Source organism: Erythrolamprus reginae, chromosome 5 (genome assembly GCF_031021105.1).
Source record: "Erythrolamprus reginae isolate rEryReg1 chromosome 5, rEryReg1.hap1, whole genome shotgun sequence".
NCBI classification, from domain to species: Eukaryota; Metazoa; Chordata; class Lepidosauria; order Squamata; family Dipsadidae; genus Erythrolamprus; species Erythrolamprus reginae.
Genome location: NC_091954.1, coordinates 14,080,107 through 14,105,107, shown reverse-complemented (window position 1 = coordinate 14,105,107; position 25,001 = coordinate 14,080,107). Strand labels below are relative to the sequence as shown.

Below are 25,001 nucleotides of genomic sequence, written 5' to 3'. Positions count from 1 at the left end.
ATAACCATGCACTTCCCACAATTTTCCAACTTACTGAAAGAAGCAACCTACAGCCTCTCCCAGTAACGAGAATTGCAGGTCCCTTTCAAACTGTTGCTTGCAATTTTCATTACTGGGAGAAGCTATAGGTTTCCTCTATCGCAAGCACACACGTCCCACAATCCTACAGGGCTTGATCATACAAACAATTTGCTCTTCAAAGGGAAACGGGGAAGAAGTTTCTGTTGGGTGAGGTCTCGTCCAGCACCATACTTTCATCTGTTTTCAGTGCTGCTCCGTTTCCTACTCCTTGCCAGGCTGGTCTGGTGGTGTTCTGACCCAGCCTTAGCAAAACCCAGAAACAGACTCCTTGTCCTGAAAAACCCTCTTTATTTAACTACAGTGAATTCATGGTATTCACACACAGAAAAGTCCAGACAATAATCGTTCCAGGGGTTAATTGCAATAACAGACCTTATCAGTCCACCCAAACGAGGCAGTTATACAAACACACACACAAGCTTGAAAATCTTCTCTGTTGTGGCCCCGGACCTCTGGAATCAACTCCCCCCGGAGATTATGATTGCCCCTACCCTCCTTGCCTTTCGTAAACTCTTGAAAACTCACCTATGTCGCCAGGCATGGGGAAATTAATATACCCTTAGCTGTTTCATTTTATGTATGGTTTGTTTGGGTTGTATGATTGTTTTTAATAAGGGTTTTAAAACTGTTTTAATATTGGATTTGTATATAATGTTTTGCTTGTTGTGAGCTGCTCCGAGTCCTCGGAGAGGGGTAGCATACAAATCTAATCTATTATTATTATTATTATTATTATTATTATTATTATTATTATTATGAATATATGCGAGTGTTCACGGGGTCTTTTAAATGTTTTATAGAAAATTTTCATAGTTTAGATCAGTGTTTTCCAACCTTGACAACTTAAAGATATCTGGACTTCAACTCCCAGAATTCCCCAGCCAGCATTCGCTGGCTGGGGAATTCTGGGAATTAAAGTCCAAAAATCTTCCAGTTGCCAAGGTTGGGAAACACTGGTTTAGAGGTATTAGATTTCTTATATATTGTTATATTAATGTTGTAAACCACCTTGAGTCACCTCGAGAAGGGCGGCATAGAAATTTAATAAATAATTAAATTAAATAAATAAAACCAATCAATAAATTCTCAGATGTCTGATGCCATCATGCCACACACAAGCTTGAAAAACCCCCGAAAAGGTTTCTTTATGTACAAATGACTGCAAGACTCAGCAACTGCAAGAGAAATGCTGGTTTATCAGTCCAAGAGTCAGAGTTAATCACTCAAGCCAGCACAGAAGTCTTTCTGGCTTATGTCAGCCAATTACTCACTGAGAGTGTCAGAATTTTCAAAGATGTCCAAAATGAAAACATAACGCATCAATGTCTCTCTCAAATCTGAACGATAAATTCCCACACCGCCTCTTGCATGCCCTATTTTTTGTAGTATGATGACCAAATCTGGTTGCCATATTCTAGGTATGGTCTTATTAGGTTTTTATAAAGTGTTATTAATACTTCATGTGATCTTGATTCTATGGCTCTGTTAATACAACCCGGGATTGTATTAGCTATTTTGGCAGCTGCTGCACACTGCTGGCACATATTCAAGTGATCATCCACTTGACTCCAAGGTCCCTGTCACAGTTACTGTTTTTGAGCCAGGTCTCGCCTAATCTATGCTTTTCTCAGCAAATGAAATTCATTTTGATGGATAGGGCTCATTGTTCAAGTTTATTTTATTTTTATTTATTTATTGGATTTGTATGCCGCCCCTCTCCGTAGACTCGTTTGGATCCTCAGCTTGTCTTCTAGGGTGTTGGCTGTTCCTGGCAGTTTAGTATCCTGCAAATTTGATGAGTTTATTTTATTTTATTTATTAATTGGATTTGTATGCTGCCCCTCTCTGAGAGTTCCTCTTCTATCTCCTGATCTAAGCCATACTGAAGAATACTGGGCCTAAGATGGAGCCTTGTAGTATCCCACTACTTCATTCTCCTGATATGGATGTAGTACCATTAAGGACTATTCATCAAGTATGGTTTTGTCAGCCGGCTACAAATCTGTCGGGTGGTGATGTTGTCTATTCCACATTTTTCTAGCTACCAAGAAATAAGCTATGGTCTACTTTGTCAAATGCCTTACTGAAATCTAAATATACTATGTTCACAGCATTTCGCTGGTCTAAAGTGACATTATCAAATAATGAAATAAGATTGGTTTGGCATGATCTGTTTTTAACAAACTCATGCTGGCTACTAGTTATAACTTTATTTACTTGTAGTTGTTTGCAGATATGTTTTTTAATTATCGTTTCCAGAATCTTCCCAATATTGATGTTAGACTGATTGGTCTGTAGTTTCCTGGATCTGTTTTGTTTCCTTTTTTATCTCGCCCCTGTGAGATCTGTGAAACAAGCCTAGATAAGGAACAAAATGCAACAAGCTTAAGTCATTGGATACAATCATTGATTGATTAGTATCCCTAGGCCTAGCTACTAAGGGATCACTAACTACTGTCTTGTAATGAGAGCAATCAGAGCTTGAAGTGCTAATTGCTTTGCAGAAACCTGAAACAAAACAGCTTCTCCATGGATACTGATGTTTCCTTCCATGCATGAAGGTGACTTATTTGAGTCAGAAATAAATTCCTATGTTTGGGCTCCATCACCTGACAAAGCAAATAAGGTGGGATGCCCATTTATTCTATAGAAATAAAAAGCATATGTTTTTTTTTCAAACAGCAAAGAACAAAAATCTATCCCCCAAAAGAACCCACCAAGTAGATTTATTTTTATTAATGGAGTATTTTTAAAAAAATTCTGTTAGTTAAAGTAGCTGGCTGTCTCTAACTATTTATATTCCAAGAAAGCATATTTCACAGTCTATTCCCAATTCCCCTTTGAGAATCCTGGCTTCAAAGGAGTTGCATAGGCCTAAGGGATTTTATACAGCATGATGGCAGTTTCATAAAAAGGAATAGTAAACATTTAAAATGCTTTCTTTGATACAATTGATTGTGTGGTTACCCAGAGCCTTTGCTTTATTTTTTTAATTTTATTTATTTTATTTATTGTTAGAGTTGGAAGGGACCATGCGGGTCATTAAGTCCAACCCCCTGCCTAAGCAGGAACCCTATAGCATCCCAGCCAAATGGCAGTCCAATTTCCTCTTAAAAATGTCCAGAGTATTGGAGTTCACAAAGTCCGCTGGTAGGTTATTCCACTGGTTGATCGTTCTGACCGTCAGGAAGTTCTTCCTTATTTCCAGGTTGAATCTCTCCTTGGTCAGCTTCCAGCCGTTGTTCCTCGTCCGGCCCTCCGGTGCCCTGGAGAATAAAGTGATCCCCTCCTCTCTGTGGCAACCCCTCGTATACCTGTAGACTGCTATCATGTCCGCTCTGGCCCTCCTTTTCCCTAGGCTATCCATGCCCAGTTCCCGCAGTCTCTCTTCGTAAGTCTTGGTTTCTAGACCCCTGATCATTTTGGTTGCTCTTTTCTGCACCTTCTCGAGAGTTTCTATGTCTTTTTTGAAGTGTGGTGGCCAGAACTGAACACAGTACTGCAGGTGTGGTCTGACCAGGGTGTAGTAGAGTGGTATTAAGACTTCCCTGGTCTTGGAGTGTATTCCCCTGTTGATGCAGCTTAGGATTGTATTGGCTTTTTTGGCTGCTGCTGCTGCACATTATTATAAATTAAAGTTTTGAGGCAGAGAAAACAGTAATCAAAATGTTATGTTATCTTGCTCCTATATTCTTTTCAAATGGGGAATATTCTCATGCTGTTTTCCCCCCGGTCCAAGATAGGGTTTCCTGCCGAAGATGGCTGCTTTGGCATCTGCTTAACCACAGATAGATAAAGGGTGACATTTATTTTCTCTCTAACCATATATAAAATAAAGAGACTTTATAATGCAGAGGGTTTTTTTTTCAGAATTCTCTATTAGAAACATAGAAGTCTGACGGCAGAAAAAGACCTCCTGGTCCATCTAGTCTGCCCTTATACTATTTTCTGTATTTTATCTTAGGATGGATATATGTTTATCCCTGGCATGTTTAAATTCAGTTACTGTGGATTTATCTACCACGTCTGCTGGAAGTTTGTTCCAAGGATCTGCTACTCTTTCAGTAAAATAATATTTTCTCATGTTGCTTTTGATCTTACCCCCAACTAACTTCAGATTGTGTCCCCTTGTTCTTGTGTTTACTTTCCTATTAAAAACACTTCCCTCCTGGACCTTATTTAACCCTTTAATATATTTAAATGTTTCGATCATGTCCCCCCTTTTCCTTCTGTCCTCCAGACTATACAGATTGAGTTCATTAAGTCTTTCCTGATACGTTTTATGCTTAAGACCTTCCACCATTCTTGTAGCCCGTCTTTGGACCCGTTCAATTTTGTCAATATCTTTTTGTAGGTGAGGTCTCCAGAACTGAACACAGTATTCCAAATGTGGTCTCACCAGCATTCTATATAGCGGGATCATAATCTCCCTCTTCCTGCTTGTTATACCTCTAGCTATGCAGCCAAGCATCCTACTTTCTTTTCCTACTGCCCGACCACACTGTTCACCCATTTTGAGACTGTCAGAAATCACTACCCCTAAATCCTTCTCTTCTGAAATATTTGCTAACACAGAACTGCCAATACAATACTCAGATTGAGGATTCCTTTTCCCCAAGTGCATTATTTTACATTTGGAAACATTAAACTGCAGTTTCCATTGCTTTGACCATTTATCTAGTAAAGCTAAATCATTTACCACATTACCTATTAACGTTATTTTCATGTGGGTTCATTTCTACTGACTGTAAACAGGACAGGCCAAAAGTGAGCAACAAATTTAGTCTATAGCATGAAGTTAAACATTCAGGAACATTATGCTGTTACATACAGTAGATGGCTTCTCTCCTTAGCTGGTGGCAATTCTTAGTATGAAATATTAAGAGCAACTTCAGTAGAAATTGACTTTATTACTATCACATTTCAGTTTTGCATTCATTAGATACTGGCTAGCATTTTTCATTTTTCATTCACATGAGACCTTTATAAGTGTGCCTTCAAGCAGTATCTCACCTCTCTTTTGCTATTCTGGTCTCTCTTGTTAATTTCTAATCGTTCAAATTTTTAAACCAGCTTCCCTAATATCCAAAGATATCTATTTAATTCTGCTACGTTGTTATAGATCCTACTACTATAATGACAGATACATCCAAGATGATGTATCAATCTTCTCTTGCATATTTCTACCATTAACTTCAGTTTTTGCTCCATTTTGGTCAGGTTAAAGACCAGTGTAGTGTGCCTTTTTTCCACCCTCTCAGAAATTACGATAATTGTGCAATCAGTTTTTAAAATGTATTGATTTTCTTACTCTTAGGATACTTACTGCCTGATTGTGGTTGAGCTCCACCTTTTAGTCTTCTGGCTTTGGCCCCAAGCTTGGAATTTTATTTAAAGCCCTACATGGCATTGGACCAGAGTACCTCCGGAACCGCCTGCTACCGCACGAATCCCAGCGGCCGATAAGGTCCCACAGAGTTGGCCTTCTCCGGGTCCCGTCGACTAAACAATATCATCTGGAGGGCCCCAGGGGAGAGCCTTCTCTGTGGCGGCCCCGGCCCTCTGGAATCAACTCTCCCCGGAGATTAGAACTGCTCCCATCCTCCTTGTCTTCCATAAACTACTTAAGACCCACCTATACCACCAGGCATGGGGGATTTGAGACACCTTTCCCCCAGGCTTATTATAATTTATGTTTGGTATGCATGTGCTGTTTGGTTTGTAATTATGATAGGTTTTTTAGGGTTTTTTTAATATTAGATTTGTGCCAGTATAATATTGTTTTTATCGTTGTTGTGAGCCGCCCCAAGTCTTCGGAGAGGGGCGGCATACAAATCTAGTAAATATTTATTATTATTATTATTATTATTATTATTATTATTATTATTATTATTGGAGTCCTGATGTGTGTGGTTGGTGGATTAATAGGGAAGATGCCACCTTTGTACCATTATTATTATTATTATTATTATTATTATTATTATTATTATTTTATTTATTTATCCATTTATTTATTTATTTATTTACTTATTTACTTATTTATTTATTTATTTAGATTTGTATGCCGCCCCACTCTGCGAACTCGGAGCGGCTCACAACAGTACAGTAATACAAAAACAATATAACAGTGAGACAAATCTAATATTAAATTAAACCATCCTTGCCCTCTGCTTCTTAGTTTTTTATCTACTCTTGTTCATATTTTAATATTTATTATTTTTATTGTAAGTCACCCAGAGTTGCTTTGCAGAGTGAGATGGACAGCATATAAATAGAAAAAAATAAATGTATTGTCATTCTAGTCCTACAGTTGTCAGGCTTCTATGACCAGAATTTGACTAAATCAACCTCCTTACATTTTAGCTCGGCTTTTTTCACTTTCACCTGGCAGAAGACTTCAGACCTAGTTCAGTTAACTATTGCAAAATTAAACCATACATAGAATTGACTGCCCTCTACACTCAAAGAGCTAAAGAATTAGTATATATTCTGAAGCATTTAAACTCAAGGCTTGCTCCTCCTGCTCTCCCAACTAATTGATATGTTACCTGGAGGCCCCATAGTCAGAGAATTGTGGCACCTTTACATCCGTGGGAACTGCTAGTTAGTTTCTCAAAAGCCTCAATCCGTAAATGAAGTCATATTTCACGAGGTCGGTCCTATTCTTCTGTTCCACGCCATCTAATCCTTTATTTTCTTCTTTAAAACCTTCTTTTTCTAATAGTCTTTCAGGAGGGCTTTCTGCCTTTCATCCAAAAGTTCTCAGGTTGACCCTAATGAGAAAATGTTACTTCAACAGATCTTATTAAAGCAAGCAGTAAATTCATAGAAACATAGAAGACTGACGGCAGAAAAAGACCTCATGGTCCATCTAGTCTGCCCTTATACTATTTCCTGTATTTTATCTTACAATGGATATATGTTTATCCCTGGCATGTTTAAATTCAGTTACTGTGGATTTACCAACCACGTCTGCTGGAAGTTTGTTCCAAGGATCTACTACTCTTTCAGTGAAATAATATTTTCTCACGTTGCTTTTGATCTTTCCCCCAACAAACTTCAGATTGTGTCCCCTTGTTCTTGTGTGCACTTTCCTATTAAAAACACTTCCTGCCTGGACCTTATTTAATCCTTTAACATATTTAAATGTTTCGATCATGTCCCCCCTTTTCCTTCTGTCCTCCAGACTATACAGATTGAGTTCATTAAGTCTTTCCTGATACGTTTTATGCTTAAGACCTTCCACCATTCTTGTGGCCCGTCTTTGGACCCGTTCAATTTTGTCAATATCTTTTTGTAGGTGAGGTCTCTAAGAACTGAACACAGTATTCCAAATGTGGTTTCACCAGCGCTCTATATAAGGGGATCACAATCTCCCTCTTCCTGCTTGTTATACCTCTAGCTATGCAGCCAAGCATCCTACTTTCTTTTCCTACTGCCCGACCACACTGCTCACCCATTTTGAGACTGTCAGAAATCACTACCCCTAAATCCTTCTCTTCTGAAGTTTTTGCTAACACAGAACTGCCAATGCAATACTCAGATTGAGGATTCCTTTTCCCCAAGTGCATTATTTTACATTTGGAAACATTAAACTGCAGTTTCCATTGCTTTGACCATTTATCTAGTAAAGCTAAATCGTTTACCATATTACAGACCCCTCCAGGAATATCAACCCTATTGCACACTTTAGAGTCATGAACAAGATAAACTGCTTAACTAAATAGATAAATAGGTAGATAAATAAATAAGTTGGATATACAAGGACATTCCTCAAGTCCCTTCATCTTCTCTTCCAACAGAGCCGTTTGTTGCACATGTAGTTTATGCTGTCTTCAGGCAGAAAGACAAACATGGCACATATGCTTCTGCAGCTCACTGGAAGAGCTCCTACAATGTCCATGGAGGTATGACATCTAGATGAATCCATCATCATCATCTTCTTCTTTTCTTCTTCTTCTTCTTCTTCTTCTTCTTCTTCTTCTTCTTCTTCTTCTTCTTCTTCTTCTTCTTCTTCTTCTTCTTCTTCTTCTTCCAATTTCGTTACTAGAGACCTGTATAGCATTTTCCTACATGCCCAAAATAATGGTTACTTCAGCGTGAGCGCCCACATCTGTAATACAGTATCTTCAGACCATGGTCAATCCAAGAGATTGGAGTTTATAGTAGACTCTTTGCTCTGTGTTAATAATGAATGCTCACATATTTACATTTGAACAAATATATTTTATTGAATGGTGAAAACTTTTCAAGAAGGTTAATGCTTTGTCCATGGAAGTAACGCAGATGTTGTTCTTTGATAGTATCTGATTTCCAGGCCTAAAGAAGCAACAAACTCAAACTCAACCCAGACAAGACGGAGTGGCTGTGGGTCTTGCCTCCCAAGGACAATTCCATCTGTCCGTCCATTACCCTGGGGGGAGAATCATTGACCCCCTCAGAGAGGGTTCGCAACTTGGGCATTCTCCTCGATCCAGAGCTCACATTAGAGAAACATCTTTCAGCTGTGGCGAGGGGGGCGTTCACCCAGGTTCGCTTGGTGCACCAGTTGCGGCCCTATTTGTACCGGGAGTCACTGCTCACAGTCACTCACGCCCTCATCACCTCGAGGCTTGACTACTGTAACGCTCTCTACATGGGGCTACCTTTGAAAAGTGTTCGGAAACTTCAGATCGTGCAGAATGTAGCTGCGAGAGCAATCGTGGGCTTTCCCATATATGTCCATGTTACACCAACACTCCGCAGTCTGCATTGGTTGCCGATCAATTTCCGGTCACAATTCAAAGTGTTGGTTATGACCTATAAAGCCCTTCATGGCACTGGACCAGATTATCTCAGGGACCGCCTTCTGCCGCATGAATCCCAGCGACCAGTTAGGTCCCACAGAGAGGGTCTTCTCCGGGTCCCGTCAACTAAACAATGCCGCTTGGCGGGACCCAGGGGAAGAGCCTTCTCTGTGGCGGTCCCGGCCCTTTGGAACCAACTCCCCCACCCTCCTTGCCTTTCGTAAGCTACTTAAAACCCACCTCTGCCGCCAGGCATGGGGGAATTGAGATACTCTTTTCCCCTAGGCCTTTACAATTTTATGCATGGTATTTCTGTATGTATGTTTGGTTTTTATATTAATGGGTTTTAATCGTTTTTAGTATTGGAACGCTGTTTTATTATTGCTGTTAGCCACCCCGAGTCTCCGGAGAGAGGCGGCATACAAATCCAATAAATAAAATAAATAAAATAAATAAATGTAATGTGCTTTTTGCCTCAAACATAGCAAATAGAATAAAATACAACTAATGTTGAAAGCTACAGAAATAACATTTATTCCTTTCAGTATGATTTTGTATTTGACAGTACGAATTTACAGTAAATCTATTTTTGGATGTGTCGATTCTGATGTAGCTATCCTTTAAAATTATTGTAGAACAAAATAGCTTAACTTAGATAAAAATGCTTCTTGGTAGTTCATTCCGTTTAATCACGTATAGTTTGGTCCTGGTGATATTGCTGTCCAGGATTCACACTTGCTAGATGTTTTGGAGGAATCAACTGGTTTCCTAAGTGCTTAACCGTCTTACTATGAAATATATAGACTTTGAAATAAGATTGTTGTATATTGTATTCATATGAGATTAATACACCATAAAATGTTGTGTATACTTGATGTTTGAAGGTGCAGTTTCAAAGCTGGAATATTAGTTTACCTTGTTTAAGTGCCTTTATCCTTTCCATACTTTGAGTTATAGTCTGTAGATTGTTGGTGTAACTAGAGAGCATTGCTGGTAAAGTTTGCATTATGTTGTTCTTCAGTGCATCCCAAACATTTCAGGAGATAAAAACCAGAATTTTTCATGTATGAGAAGTGCCCAAAATAATTATTATACAACATTGGAGTCACATATGATTTATAGTAACAGGTTCTTGATATGTGTAGTCCCTCAACATTTGCATTATAATTTATATTATTATTATTATTATTATTATTATTATTATTATTATTATTATTATTATTAAAATATATTATTTTACAAAGTAAAAGGGCTGAATGAAGGAATCTGAGGGTGGAAGGGTATTTTACATATGAGATCAGTTTCCAGCTGTCACAACAACCCTTATTTATGTGGATATTTTTCTTTTTTAATTGATTTGATGCAATAAATATATTTGCTTAACAACGAATATACATACAGGAATATTAATACTTTAAAAAGCATACTCGTATACAGAATTGGGTCAGGCTCAAGACATTTACTGGCTGAAGTGGAACAGCTAATAGATCCCATTCTGTATTGGCTGATTATTATTTATTTATTCCTTCCTTCCTTCCTTCCTTCCTTCCTTCATTCATTCATTCATTCATTTATTTTATTTTTATGCCGTCCTTCTCAGTTATAGAGGTTCAGATGACAGACTCAATGATTCCTCTGTAGAACTGTATCAGCAGCTCCTTGGGCAGTTTGAGCTTCCTGAGCTGGCACAGAAAGAACATTCTTTGTTGTGCTCTTTTGTTGATGTTTTTGATGTTAGGTGATCATTTTAGGTCTTGAGATATGATGGAACCTAGGAATTTGAAGGTCTCTACTGTTGATACTGTGTTTAGTGTTGCGTGAGGTGGAAGGGTTTCTCCTAAAGTCTACCACCATTTCTACGGTTTTGAGTGTGTTCAGTTCTAGATTGTTCTGGTCACACCACAAGGATAGTTGTTCAACTTCCCGTCTGTATGCGGATTCATCATTGTCTCAAATGAGTCCGATCACTGTTGTATCGTCTGCAAACTTCAGTAGTTTAACAGATGGATCGTTTGAGATGCAAACAAACAAACGAACAAAATTATTTATATTGATGTACTTCACTAACTTGGGCTTACTCCCAAATCAGTTTTATAGGAGGATACAGCCTCATACCTTCCTGTGTTTATATACTTTAAAAAAAGGACTTCAGTTGCAAGTGTGAGCAGAACTATAGACAATTATCATTCTTTCCCCATTTCCTTCCTACCTTTTATTGAATTGCATTTACATTAAAAAACACAACTCAAATTCCTGAAAAGCGTCACCAGTATATAACCTTGCATACAGATCCATCAATATACATAACAATATGTATAACACAATGTCACCTACCGGAAGCCTAAAAAAAATATTCAAATTATATAAGTGAAACAGAATTGATACTGAGGTTAACATAGAAACATAGAAGACTGACGGCAGAAAAATACCTCATGGTCCATCTAGTCTGCCCTTATACTATTTCCTGTATTTTATCTTACAATGGATATATGTTTATCCCAGGCATGTTTAAATTCAGTTACTTTGGATTTACCAACCAAGTCTGCTGGAAGTTTGTTCCAAGGATCTACTACTCTTTCAGTAAAATAATATTTTCTCATGTTGCCTTTGATCTTTCCCCCAACTAACTTCAGATTGTGTTCCCTTGTTCTTGTGTTCACTTTCCTATTAAAAACACTTCCCTCCTGATCCTTATTTAACTCTTTAACATATTTAAATGTTTCGATCATGTCCCCCCTTTTCCTTCTGTCTTCCAGACTATACAGATTGAGTTCATTAAGTCTTTCCTGATACGTTTTATGCTTAAGACCTTCCACCATTCTTGTAGCCCGTCTTTGGACCCGTTCAATTTTGTCAATATCTTTTTGTAGGTGAGGTCTCCAGAACTGAACACAGTACTCCAAATGTAGTCTCACCAGCGCTCTATATAAGGGGATCACAATCTCCCTCTTCCTGCTTGTTATACATCTAGCTATGCAGCCAAGCATCTTACTTGCTTTTCCTTCCGCCCGACCACACTGCTCACCCATTTTGAGACTGTCAGAAATCACTACCCCATAATCCTTCTCTTCTGAAGTTTTTGCTAACACAGAACTGCCAATGCAATACACAGATTGAGGATTCCTTTTCCCCAAGTGAATTATTTTACATTTGGAAACATTAAACTGCAGTTTCCATTGCTTTGGCCATTTATCTAGTAAAGCTAAATCATTTACCATATTACAGACCCCTCCAGGAATATCAACCCTTTAGAGTCATCGGCAAATAGGCAAACCTTCCCTACCAGACCTTCCCCTATGTCACTCACAAACATATTAAAAAGGTACAAACGTAATTATTTTAAAGATTAATAACCATGATAATTTTAATCCAAGCCAGATGTTTTCTTGGTAGTTTAAATAAACATAATTGAGTTCTTTATTTCTGGAAGAACATTTAAAATCAGCATCACGTGTTTTTCTTACTCTTAGATACTTCCAACCGCTCAGCGTCTACTTGATGAGCTGCTATCCTCTCAGTCCACTGCTATCAACACTGTATGTGGAGCCCCAGGTAATAAGTAATGCTGTGGATTTATTATACTAAAAAAGTAGAATCCAAACAATGGTTTTAAAATATGCAAATACATTTAATTTTGAAAATGGTAGCACTTTAGGCTGTCTATATCTAAAAACATAGAGATGTAACAGATTAAGTATACTGATCACAATTATCTTTAGTTGTTCATATGAAACCTTTCCTCTATTAAGTAGGAAGGTACAGTATGTTGCATCAAGTTTCAAATATATGTTTCAGTATTTCTGTAGTAAAATTAAGACTCACTACTTGTTTTACCTGCAACCTTGAGTAGAGAGGGAAACAAACTCTTTGGAACAACTAACAGAATGTATCTGCTTTTTCCTAAGATCCTACTGCTGGTCCATCTGCCTCTGATCAAAGCACCTGGTACTTGGATGAATCTACATTAAGTGACAACATAAAGAAAACTCTTCACAAATTTTGTGGTCCCTCTCCTGTTGTATTTAGGTAACTTAGATTTTCTTCTTCCCTTACAATTTGTGCAGATTTGCAAAGTCAGATGCAAACCTCAGCATCTTGCCTCTCTGGACACTGGTTTTTTTTGTAGCTTTAGAAAGACAGTAAAAGATGATGGGTTTTTTTAATTGTAAGTGGATCAAATATATATACAGTGATACCTTGTATTACAAACTTAATTGGTTCCAGGACGAGGTTCTTAAGGTGAAAAGCTTGTAAGACGAAACAATGTTTCCCATAGGAATCAATGGAAAAGTGATTAATGCATACAAGCCCAAAATTCACCCCTTTTGCCAGCCGAAGAGCCCGTTTTTGCGCTGCTGGGGTTCACCTCCATAGGAAACCCCACCTCCAGACTTCTGTGTTTTTGGATGCTGCAGGGGAATCCCAGCATCGCAAAATCGAGTGCTTCGCTGGCAACGGAAGTCCGGAGGTGGGATTTCCCAGTGAGGGGAGCATCAGTGAAATCGCAGCATCGCAAAAACACCGAAGTCCTCAAAACCCCACCTCCGGACCTCTGTGTTTTTGCGATGCTGTGATTTCACTGAGGCTCCCCTCACTGGGAAACCCCACCTCCAGACTTCCGTTGCCAGCGAAGCACCCGTTTTTGCGCTGCTGGGATTTCCCTGCAGCATCACAAAAACACGGAAGTCGAAAGGTGGGGTTTCCCATGGAGGGGAGTCTCAGGGGAATCCCAGGACTGCAAAAACAGGTGCTTCACTGGCAATGGAAGTCCGGAGGCGGGGAATCCCATGGGCGGCGGTGGGTTTGAAAGGTGAAAATAGTTTGTAAGAAGAGGCCAAAAAAACCCGGGTTTGTATCTCGAAAAGTTTGTATGACGAGGCGTTTGTAAGACGAAGTATCACTGTATTTGATCAGCTATAGGTTGTATACAAAATGAATAATATATATTCATTTAGCAACTGTTTAAAGTTATGATACTGCTGAAAATGTAAACTTTTGACTGGTCTCTGAAGTTACAGCAGTGCAACATCTCCGCAATCACATGATCAGAATTTGGCCTCATTCACGTACATGACCACAGGCACACTTCAACCCTTTCAACAGTGTAACCCCCCCTCCCCATCTTTGCCCTTTTTGGGAGCCCTGTAGTCCACCACATATTTCTACTGCTGCTTCTAGATGTATGGACTGCCACTACTGTTTCCCACAGCTGACCTTCGCTATCTTGTTCCTCCTGCTGGATCCAGCTCAGGGTGCAGCTTTGGGATGGAAAAACCATTCAGCATTCAGGCTGAACAGGAAGAATGTAGAAGCTAGGAATCACAAGGAGACAGCATCCAAAAAAGGAACCTAAGTTGAGGGATAAATGCTTAGTAGCAAAAACACAAAAGTTTGTATGAAAACATCCTCTGAGTTTTGCTCTGTGGCTGTGATGGTGAACATACGGCACGTGTGCCACAGGTGGTACCCAGAGCCATATCGGATGGCATGCAAGGCATTACCCTATGTCAGCTCCAGTGCACATGCGCGCACTAGCCAGGTGATTTTCAGCCTTCCCTGAAGCCCCGGAGTGCAAAAATCCGCCTAATGGGCAAACTGCAAGTTCAGATAAATGGACTTCCACTTAGCCCATTGTGCTATTTTCTGCACTCTGGAGGCTTCAGGGAGGCTGTCTGAAGCCACGGAGTGCGAAAAACAACCCAATGGGCAAACCACAAGTTTGGAAAATGGATTTCTGCTGTTTTTCGCACTCCTTGGCTACAGGAAGCTTTCCTGAAGCCTCCGGAGTGCAAAAACCAGCACAGCGGGCAAACCCGAAGTCTGTTTTTCCGAACTTACGGTTTGGCCATTTTTTCCACCATCCCAAGCTTCAGTGAGGCCTGTGCGCAGGGGTGGGAGGGAGCTGAATGGGGGGGAGAGGGAATGGGTATGGGCATGTGTGCGCGTACTAGCATACGCTCACACCCCCTTTTGGCATGCGAACCAAAAAAGTTTCACCATCACTACCTTATAGCAATTTTGTACAAGAGAGCTATATTGTAGCCACACGCAGTCTAAAAAATGCTTGACTTTTGCATTAAGCACTGTTTGTTACAAGATTACCTAGTCCAGTGATTTTCAACCTTTTTTGAGCCGCGGCACATTGTTTACATTTACAAAACCCTGGGGCACATTGAGTGGGGGGAGGGTGGGGGCTAAAAAAAGTTTGGACAAAAGAATTATCTCTCCCCCTTCCTCCCTTTCGCTCTATTTCTCTCTCCCACCCTCTTTCTCTCCCTTCTTTCTCTCTCCACCCCTCTTTCTTTCTCTTCCTTCCTTCCTCTCTTTTTTGCTCTCTTTCTCTCTCCCTCCCTACCTCCCTCTATGTCTTTCTCTCTCTCTCCTTCCCTCCCTCTCTTTCTCTCTCTCTATTGCTTTCTTTCTATCTCTCTCTTGTTCTCTTTCTCTCTCTTGCGTTCTTTCTCTCTCTCTCTTGCTTTCTTTCTCTCTCTGAGCTTTGTGGCACACCTGACCATGTCTCACGGCACACTAGTGTGCCGCGGTACACTGGTTGAAAAACACTGACCTAGTTACTGAGAAGATATATCTTTTTTTTTTTAAAGGAGACGCTAAATTTGGGTCTCTCCAACCTCTGAATCATTCTCTAAAACTAATTTTAAAATCACAAAATTTAATTGGATGAAATGACTACATTAAAACAACAATTGAAGAAAAGGATTGAAATGGTACAAAAAGATTTGGTGGGAGGGAGTTGGCATACATACATTTGGCGGGTGACCTCTTGTCCTTTTTTGATATTCCTAAGCGGTTTTAGACTCTTCCTTATTGTACAGATGGATCAGGGAGACAAAATCTATAAAGAAATCCCCCTAACATTCAGAGTTTCATAAATGATTATCCTATGTCCATGCATCAGTTTGAAGTCCTTCCATCTTTTCCTCTCCCTCATCCCGCTTTTTCCAAAACTGCACAGTGATGTGAATTCCATGTACCTGTCCTCGACGGAACCCCCAGCTGCTGCTGAGTGGGCCTGTCTGTTGCGCCCCCTGAGAGGGAGAGAACCCGAAGGCATATGGAACCTGCTTTCAATTGTACGTGAGATGTTCAAGAGGCGGGATACCAATGCGGCTCCTCTTCTGGAGATCCTAACAGACCAGTGTTTAACATATGAACAGGTATCATTTCCTTTGTTTAATAAATTCTCACCGAAACTTGTTTGTGGGATGGAATGGTCATGTCACTTATCTTAGAAATGTTAAGGAAAGTGACGAATTGGACAAATGCCTAACAGTACAATAATATAGTGTTAGGACTAGTGATGGGCGAACCCAACGGTGTTCGGGTTCGGCAAGTTCGGACGAACTTTATGCAAAATTCAGCCGAACCCGAACCGAACCCGAACGGGGAATCCCACCAAGAGATTCCGGGGGCGGAGCTTTGACGTCACGTATACCGGCAGGTTGCTAAGGACGCCAAGGTGATCACTTCCTGGATTCCATGGAATCCAGGAAGTGATCACCTTGGCGTCCTTAGCAACCTGCCGGTGACGTCAAGGCTCCGCCCCCGGAATCTCTTCGTGGGAGGGATTCCCCAGCTCCTTCAAAGGGAGGTTTTCACGTAAAAATAAACGTTATTTTTACAAAAAAGGACGCCGCAGTAGCGCTGCAAGCAAAGGGCAGTCCTTTCATGTAAAAATAACAATGTTTATTTTTACGTGAAGACCTCCCTTTGAAGGAGCTGGGGAATCCCTCCCACGAAGAGATTCTGGGGGCGGAGCTTGACGTCACTGGCAGGTTGCTAAGGACGCCAAGGTGATCACTTCCTGGATTCCATGGAATTCAGGAAGTGATCACCGTCGCGTCCTTAGCAACCTGCCGGTGACGTCAAAGCTCCGAACGCGACCCCGAACTTTGCCCGAAGTTTCAAAAAATTTCGTGTTCGGCATACCGAACACCACAAAATTCGGTACCGACCCGAATTGTGCGGGTTCGGTCCGCCCATCACTAGTTAGGACAGAGGTGGCTATCCCACTGTACACAATCAATTCCTTTGAACACCATCAATTTCCATTTCTAAAATTTAGCCAATTTTGGTGGTTTATTTTTTAAATTTGTTTAGCCAAAAAAGAAGCAGTAATTGAAATACTATTTCTGTAAGGCTCTATTTCATAGGCTGTATTTAACCTATGTTTTTTCTGTGATGGTTCTATTTTTGGCCAAATAAAACAGGAAATTGGTGTGTTAAGATCCATGGAGGGAAAGCACTGATTTTTGGTCTCTAATCCCACAAAAAGAGAGTGAAAAAAGTCAATTCGATCAACCTGGGTTGCAGTATAGCAATGATATCATAAAAAAAATAATAGTACAGTAGTACCCCTAGATACGAGCATAATTCATTCCATAAGGGAGCTTGTATCTCGAGGCAACTCATATCTGGAACAAGTTGTTTTTCCCCTCCGAGATAACCAAAAGCAAGGATTCTTGCGCCACCTAGTGGACGCTCAGCCCGTATCCCGAATTTCAGCTCGGGACTAGAACAGAAATATCTCTCCCCTCGTGGCTCGTATCTTCAAATGCTCGCATGTAGAGCAGTTCGTATCTAGAGGTACTACTGTACTTCTCTGTGTTGCATTAGTCAGATGACATTTAGAATGTTGTTCCCACGTTCTGGTTTTCTCAGTATGAGAAGGACACTAAGGAACTGGATAGAATGCAGAGAAGATGGAGGAAAATTGTGAGGAGGGAGGAAAGCTGAACACTAAAATACATGGTAAAATAACCTTTAAGCTAAAGTTGAGATTGTTTAAGAGAAACATGATAGCAGTCTTCTAACATTTGAAGAACTGCCATGGGAAGAGAATATGGATTTACTCTCCATAACATTTGAAGGTAGAATAAAAAGAGATGAATGGAAGCTAAACATGGAAATCCATACTTTTAAAAAAAATTGCAATAGCTATAAATAATGGAACCACCTACTTCCTAGAATAGAGTATGGACGTTCCACTATATGAAATTTCCAAACATTACCTGGATATCAATTTGTTCTGCGGGTGTGTTTCAACTGCCCGTAATTACAGGGTAATTAGTCCAGGAAGACACACACCACACGATAAAAGGAAAACCCAAAAGCTTTTATAAACAGAAAAACAGAAACAGCTCCCTTTTTAAATGTCAAAGGGATTTTCTGGTACACACAAGGCACAGGTTAAATGCAGTCCAATTGCTCACCCAATAACTGGGAAATTGAGTCCTATTCTAAAGTCCAGAGAGTCCACACACAATCTTGAACAGCACAAAAACCACAATCCTGATGAAACAATGAATCAGATAAACTGCCATGAGGCTAAAACACCAGGTTGCACTTTTATCTGTAGCACTAATTACAGCAGCCCCACCCAACCACAGGTGGCCTCATTTTCTCTTGTAATAATCCTTCAGTTGTTGTCTTCTATGAATCACTCTACGCATGGGTGGATGTGTCATTAATTCTTGTTCAGAATCCAAGGATGATATAGATGATTGATCTCCTCCTAGGCTGTCTGCCAAACTCCCCTCTTCCTTGGTCAGAGGAGGCTTCGTCGGCAGATTCCACCAGGAGCAAAACAGGCCTGCGGCATGTGGATGTCTCCCCCACATCCACCTGCACATTCCTTGGGGCAGGAGTTGGGCCAGAGCTAACCACAACATCCATTTGTCTGGGGTGACCTGAAGATTCATATCATGAGCAGGTGGTTGGACTAGAAGAGACTTCCAACTCTATGGTTTATAATGTGTCGCAGACTTTTCTGACAATAGTTAGAATTGAAGAATCCTGTGCGGTCCACCAGATTAAGAAAAAATAAATATGAAATTTGAGCCTCTGACATTCTGCATTCTTTGTCTACAGATAACCGGCTGGTGGTATAGTGTAAGGACATCCGCATCCCATAGCAGTGCAAGTGGGCACACTGGACGGAGCAATGGCCAGTCAGAAGTTGCTGCTCACGCTTGTGCAAGTATGTGTGATGAGATGGTGGTTCTTTGGAAACTTGCTGTCTTGGATCCAACCATCAGCCCTCATCGGTAGGTGTAATTCTGAAAGCCCATAACAAAGTTGACCTTGACAAAAGTCCATATACTTACCTATTTTTTCCCCGAACGCCATCACTCTACTAAACAAATAATTCCCTTAACACTGTCAGACTTTCTACTAAATCTGCACTTCTATTCTACTAGTTTTTCTCATAATTCCTTTCAACCATTTCCTCCCATGTTGACTGTATGACTGTAACTTGTTGCTTATATCCTAAGATTTTTATTAATATTGCTTCTTCATTGCTTATTTGACCCCTATGACAATCATTAAGTGTTGTACTACATGATTCTTGACAAATGTATATTTTATTTTATGTACGCTGAGAGCATATGCACCAATCACACTTGGCCAATAAAATTCTATTCTATTCTATTCTATTCTATTATTTTTATTTGTTATGTTCATATCCAGGTGTTTTCTTTTTGCTTGATTGCATCTTAATCTAAATATGGATGTGAGTTACACGGCATTGAAATATTCTAAAATCTTCCATGCCAGAATGCCACTTTAACCTGCGCCTTCTTGAATTCATGTTCTAACTATTCGTCCTTCAAATACATAGTCATAATGAGTCGTATTGCATTAGAGCTCATGTTTTCTATAAAAAGGTTTGCTTTATATTTTTCTCAACCATGTTTTAAATTTTTAATTCAAAGCACACTCTTACTTTTGAAGACGTATAAATTACAAGAGGGGCGGCATACAAATCTAATAAATAATCATCATAATCATCATCATCATCACCATAATCATCATCGCAATCCCAGGAGACAGCAGAATTGAGGAGAAGCAGCTAGAGAAATTAGTAAAATACAAAGATCTAAAAATCGAGCTGCAACGACTCTGGCATAAGCCAGTGAAAGTGGGCCCAGTGGTACTTGGCATGCTGGGCGCAGTGCCAAAGGATCTCAGCGGACATTTGAAAACCATTGGAATTGACAAAATCTCCATCTGTCAATTGCAAAAGGCCACTTTACTGGGATCGGCAAACATAATTCGCCGCTACATCACGCAGGCCTAGGTGCTTGGGAAGCGCCCGACTGGTGATGAAATACGAAATCTAGCATAGTGATCTCGTTTGCTATGTTGTACTGATGTAATAATAATAATAATAATAATAATAATAATAATAATAACAACAACAACAACAACAACAACAACAACAACAACAACAACTAGCAGATTGGCAGAGTCTGGATATGGTTACTGTTCACAGTCCTGTTATCTTTTTAACTAGAAATGGCTACATGTATGAGGTCCTTGGTGCTCTTGGTTGTTTTGCAAACATTTCATTACCCAAGCTAGATAACATCATTTATTTATTTATTTATTTATTTATTCATTCATTCATTCATTCATTCATTCATTCATTCATTCATTCATTCAATTTTTTAAATGCCGCCCTTCTCCTTAGACTCAGGGTGGCTTACAACATGTTAGCAATAGCACTTTTTTTTAACAGAGCTAGGCTATTGCCCCCACAATCCGGGTCCTCATTTTAACCACCTTGGAAGCATGGAAGGCTGAGTCAACCTTGAGCCGGTGATGAGATTCGAACCACTGATCTGCAGATCTAGCAGTCAGCTTTAGTGGCCTGCAGTACTGCACTCTACCCACCTTGGCTCATAATGCGAGTGCATTATCGGACTACATGTATTTATCTGCATCTTTTGTCAAAAGATACACGCTAACGTACAGAAAATGTAGGCATCATGTTCAAATTGTATGTTTCAATAAATTCCTAAGTAATGCAGCAAGCATTTCAATTTCAGTAGACTATAGCATTAAGCCTGACAATTTTGTTGAAATTTGAGTGCTTACTTATTATTTATGTGCAGTTATTTGCAAATTCAGCATAAGAAAATGGGGAATATAACAGATGCGAAAGTTTTGACACCATTCCAGTCATTTTGTAACACCTCCCCTTCTAAACTTCAGATCGTGCAGAATGCAGCTGCGAGAGCAATCATGGGCTTTCCCAAATATGCCCATGTTACACCAACACTCTGCAGTCTGCATTGGTTGCCGATCAGTTTCCGGTCACAATTCAAAGTGTTGGTTGTGACCTATAAAGCCCTTCATGGCAGCGGACCAGATTATCTCAAGGACCGCCTTCTGCCGCACGAATCCCAGGGACCAGTTAGGTCCCACAGAGTGGGTCTTCTCCGGGTCCCGTCAACCAAACAATGTCACTTGGCGGGACCCAGGGGAAGAGCCTTCTCTGTGGCGGCCCCGGCCCTCTGGAACCAACTCCCCCCAGAGATTAGAATTGCCCCCACCCTCCTTGCCTTTCGTAAGCTGCTTAAAACCCACCTCTGCTGCCAGGCATGGGGGGACTGAGATATTCTTTCCCCCTAGGCCCTTACAATTTTATGCATGGTATGTCTGTATGTATGATTGGTTTTTATATAATGGGTTTTTAACTGTTTTTAGTATTGGATTATTGTTATATGCTGTTTTATTACTGTTGTTAGCCGCCCCGAAAATGCGGAGAGGGGCGGCATACAAATCCAATGAATGAATGAATGAATGAATGAATGAATGAATGAATGACTGTTTCTTTGAGGCAGCTAAGATCTTGCTTGTGGAATTTCCCCCCACTTGCCCTTGCAGAATCCGTCTACGAAATATTCCTAGTTTTCCCAGGATGCATTTCACCACGTAATGAAATGTGTTCCTCCCCGGATTTTTCAGTAATGTTCATATCTGGGAACAGGGCCAGTAAGACAACAATCTGAAAAATATCTCCAAAACAGAGCATCAAGAACTTAAAAAAAAAAAGATAAAGTGTTTTGAAGTGACTTGATCAATCCTCACTTTTCAATTTTGTAAAAATTTGTTAGACAACATCAAACACGGAGCATATTCAATGAGACTGGAGAATATTTTCCTTGAATTTCTTTGCCAAGCACAATAGACCAGGGTTCCCCAATCTATGGCCCGCAGCCCACTAGTGGGCGCTGAGGGGTTTGCGCCCGGACTCTGGAAACAGCATCCTCACTTATGCGAGCAGCAGAAGAGCACATGGGCTCCATTTAAGTGAATGGCAGGCGCGCATGCACGCCATTTGTGCAAATGTAGCTGCGTGTGTGCACTCTTGCCATCAGCTCAGCGGAACCGTCCCCTCTACTCCCACCACGTGTCCGCAAAGCTGAAAATATTGGAGAATTCTGCAATAAACTGTATATAGGCAATTAAATTGACTCGGCCTTCCATCCTTCCGAGGTGGGTAAAATGAGGACCCGGATTGTGGGGGCAATAGCCTAGCTCTGTTAAAAAAGTGCTGTTGCTAACATGTTGCAAGCAGCCCTGAATCTAAGGAGAAGGGCGGCATAAAAATCGAATATATATATATATATATACGAAAATATATATATATATATATATATATATATATATATATAATTTATTTGAGTGTCTATGCGACGTTTCGGTGAAATCACATTCACCATCATCAGGCTGAAGTTTCAAGCTTCGTGCTGTTGTAAATATGGAAATATATATATATATATATAGTTTTTTTTTTTGTTTTTTTTTAATGTCGGATCACCCTGGTATATTGTAGGAACGTCACAGCTCCTTTTTGCCTCTAGGCCCAACCCAGGACCATTTCAAGGCAGTTAATTTATTTATAGCCGACAACTATATTCTGTATGTGTCAAATGTTTTTTTTTAGCTGGAATTTTAAAATTAAGGGAGACTAGGATGGTCCCATTTCGGCCTTGTTCTGGCCTCATCAGCTAGCCACATCCTTCCTTACTGGGATTTGATCCGGTGGACTCTGCCTTGTAAGGCAGAGAATTAGCAGTTGAGCTATCAGATCAGATCCCTTCCAGCTGCGTGCATGCGCGTCTGCCATTCACTTAAATGGAGCCCATGTGCTCTTCTGTTGCTCGCGTAAGTGAGGATGCTGTTTCAAAAAAACGGGTGTAAACCCCTCAGCGCCCACTAGTGGGCTGCGTGCCACAGATTGGGGACGCCTGGTCTAATGTGTTTGGCAAAGAAATTCAAGGAAAATATTCTTAAGTCTCATTGAATAGCTCAACTGCTAATTCTCTGCCTTACAAGGCAGAGTCCACCGGATCAAATCCCAGTAAGGTAGGGTGTGGCTAGCTGATGAGGCCAGAACAAGGCCGAAATGGGACCATCCTAGTCTCCCTTAATTTTAAAATTCCAGCTAAAAAAAACATTTGACATATCTATGTATGTATGTATGTATGTATGTATGTATGTATGTATGTATATAAACAAACAAACAAACAAATAAACTATTGCTAGGATTCTGCTGCTAGGAATGTTCATAGGAGCTTTGATTATTTGAGGCTTTTTTGTGACATGAAAATGAAAGGAAGTATGAAATTAAGCATGTTAGAAAGATACGTTATAACAAAAAATTAAAAATGTTGATGTTCAGTTTCAATGGGTCACTTTTGCCTCTGTCTTGTTTCTTTCCTTCCGTACTGCTAGGCGAAGGGACCTGTGCACGCAGCTCAGGCAGTGGCAGTTGAAGGTAATAGACAACGTCAAAAGAGGGCAGCATAAGAAGTCTCTGGAGAAGTTGTTCCACGGATTCAAGCCAGCCGTGGAAGCTTGCTACTTCAATTGGGAGGAGGCCTACCCTATCCCAGGCATCACCTACAGCAGTGCCGACAAAAAGAACTCCTTCTGTTGGGTTAAGGCCATCCAGCAGAGGAACTGTAGGCCACCATGTATAGAAAACCTTTCTGACACAGGGAGAGGCCACGGAACAGATGCTATGGGGACGTGTTTGCAGCTAGGAGACCGGTCGCGACTACTCTCCCAGGAACCAGCTGTGCGCCCCAAAGAGCTCATTGCGAAACGGAAAGTTGTGTCTGAAGGCCCCCAACGGGTATTGAGGAGACTTTCGGCAGAAGGTGATAAAGCTTCATATAAGACAGCCGCGAACAAGGCTAAGCTTCCGGTGGGGAAGAACCTAGCCTGCAAACACGGCGGGAAGCGTCGTATGAGCAGCGAGGACAGTTCTTTGGAGCCGGATTTGGCCGAATTGAATTTAGATGACAGCAGTCTGGCTCTTGGAGCAGAGGCCAGCAACACGTTCAGCTTCACGGACAGCCCGTTGAGCAGAAGCTACAGAGATGCTTTTGAGGACGATGGCGGGGTGTATTTTTCGGAGGCGACCGAGCCCACCCTCAGAAGCAGCCCTTCCGCAAAGAAACTTTCGAAGGAGCCCGCGGAGGAAGCGGGCAGTGGAGAAGATGACCTCCATGGCCCCGAGGAAAGTAGTGCTGGGGTATGTTCAAAGCCAAAAGAGGTGGAGGAGAATGGCGCAGCTGGAGGAGGAGAAGAGGAAGAAGATGATTATCAAGTGTATTATTTAAATCCCCAGGAGGTGGCTAAGGAAGAAGACGAGAAAGCAGAAGGTGGGATGGAAGAGGAACAAGACATGTTTGCTGGAATAAAACCCTTGGAGCAAGAAAACCGAATGGAGGTAGGCTTATATCCACCACCTTTATTTTAGGCTCTTGCAGTATATGTTTCTACCGGGGAGAATGAAAACATTTATCTTACTATGTAACCGTAAACTAAGATAACTGCTTTATAAATAATACAGTGGTACCTCATGATACGAACTTAATTGGTTCCAGGAGGAGGTTCGTAAGGTGAAAAGTTCGTAAGACGAAACAATGTTTCCCATAGGAATCAATGTAAAAGCAAATAATGCGTGCAAATCCTTCAGGAAAATCCCAAACTTTAGAAGGGAGGCGAACAGAGGTCAGGGAGGAGCAGCTAAAGGGGGCGGGTGGAAGAAGCAAGGCTAGGCTAAAGGGTGAGTGGGAAGGAAGAAAGGCAAGGGGGCGCCCCTCCCTTTTCTTTCTTCAAAAGACACCCTTTCACTGCCTCTGCAAGCAGGCTGTTCTCTGCAAAATCTTTCCTCCCCCAAGCTGCCCCTCCCTCCTCCCTTTTCTTTCTTAAAAAGACACCCTTTCAGTTCCTTTGCAAGCACGTTGTTCTCTGCAAAATGTTTCCTACTCCAAGCAGCCCCTCCCTTTTCTTTCTTCAAAAAAGGGGAAAAAA

At 40.8% G+C, this 25,001-nt stretch overlaps 1 protein-coding gene across 4 annotated transcripts in view; it reads left to right on the top strand.

Annotated features, from left to right (window-relative positions):
* Window positions 1-25,001, top strand: part of ZSWIM8 (zinc finger SWIM-type containing 8) — a 113,940-nt gene that overhangs the window by 34,223 nt on the left and 54,716 nt on the right. For 2 of the 4 annotated variants that reach the window (XM_070752099.1, XM_070752098.1), the window contains exons 6-11: window positions 12,338-12,419; window positions 12,773-12,893; window positions 15,841-16,042; window positions 18,756-18,931; window positions 23,412-24,216; window positions 24,313-24,414. In XM_070752099.1, coding sequence (XP_070608200.1) covers window positions 12,338-12,419; window positions 12,773-12,893; window positions 15,841-16,042; window positions 18,756-18,931; window positions 23,412-24,216; window positions 24,313-24,414 — 1,488 coding nt within the window. Of the gene's footprint in view, window positions 1-12,337; window positions 12,420-12,772; window positions 12,894-15,840; window positions 16,043-18,755; window positions 18,932-23,411; window positions 24,415-25,001 lie in introns of all 4 variants that reach the window. The other 2 variants (XM_070752097.1, XM_070752096.1) reach the window with 1 other exon arrangement.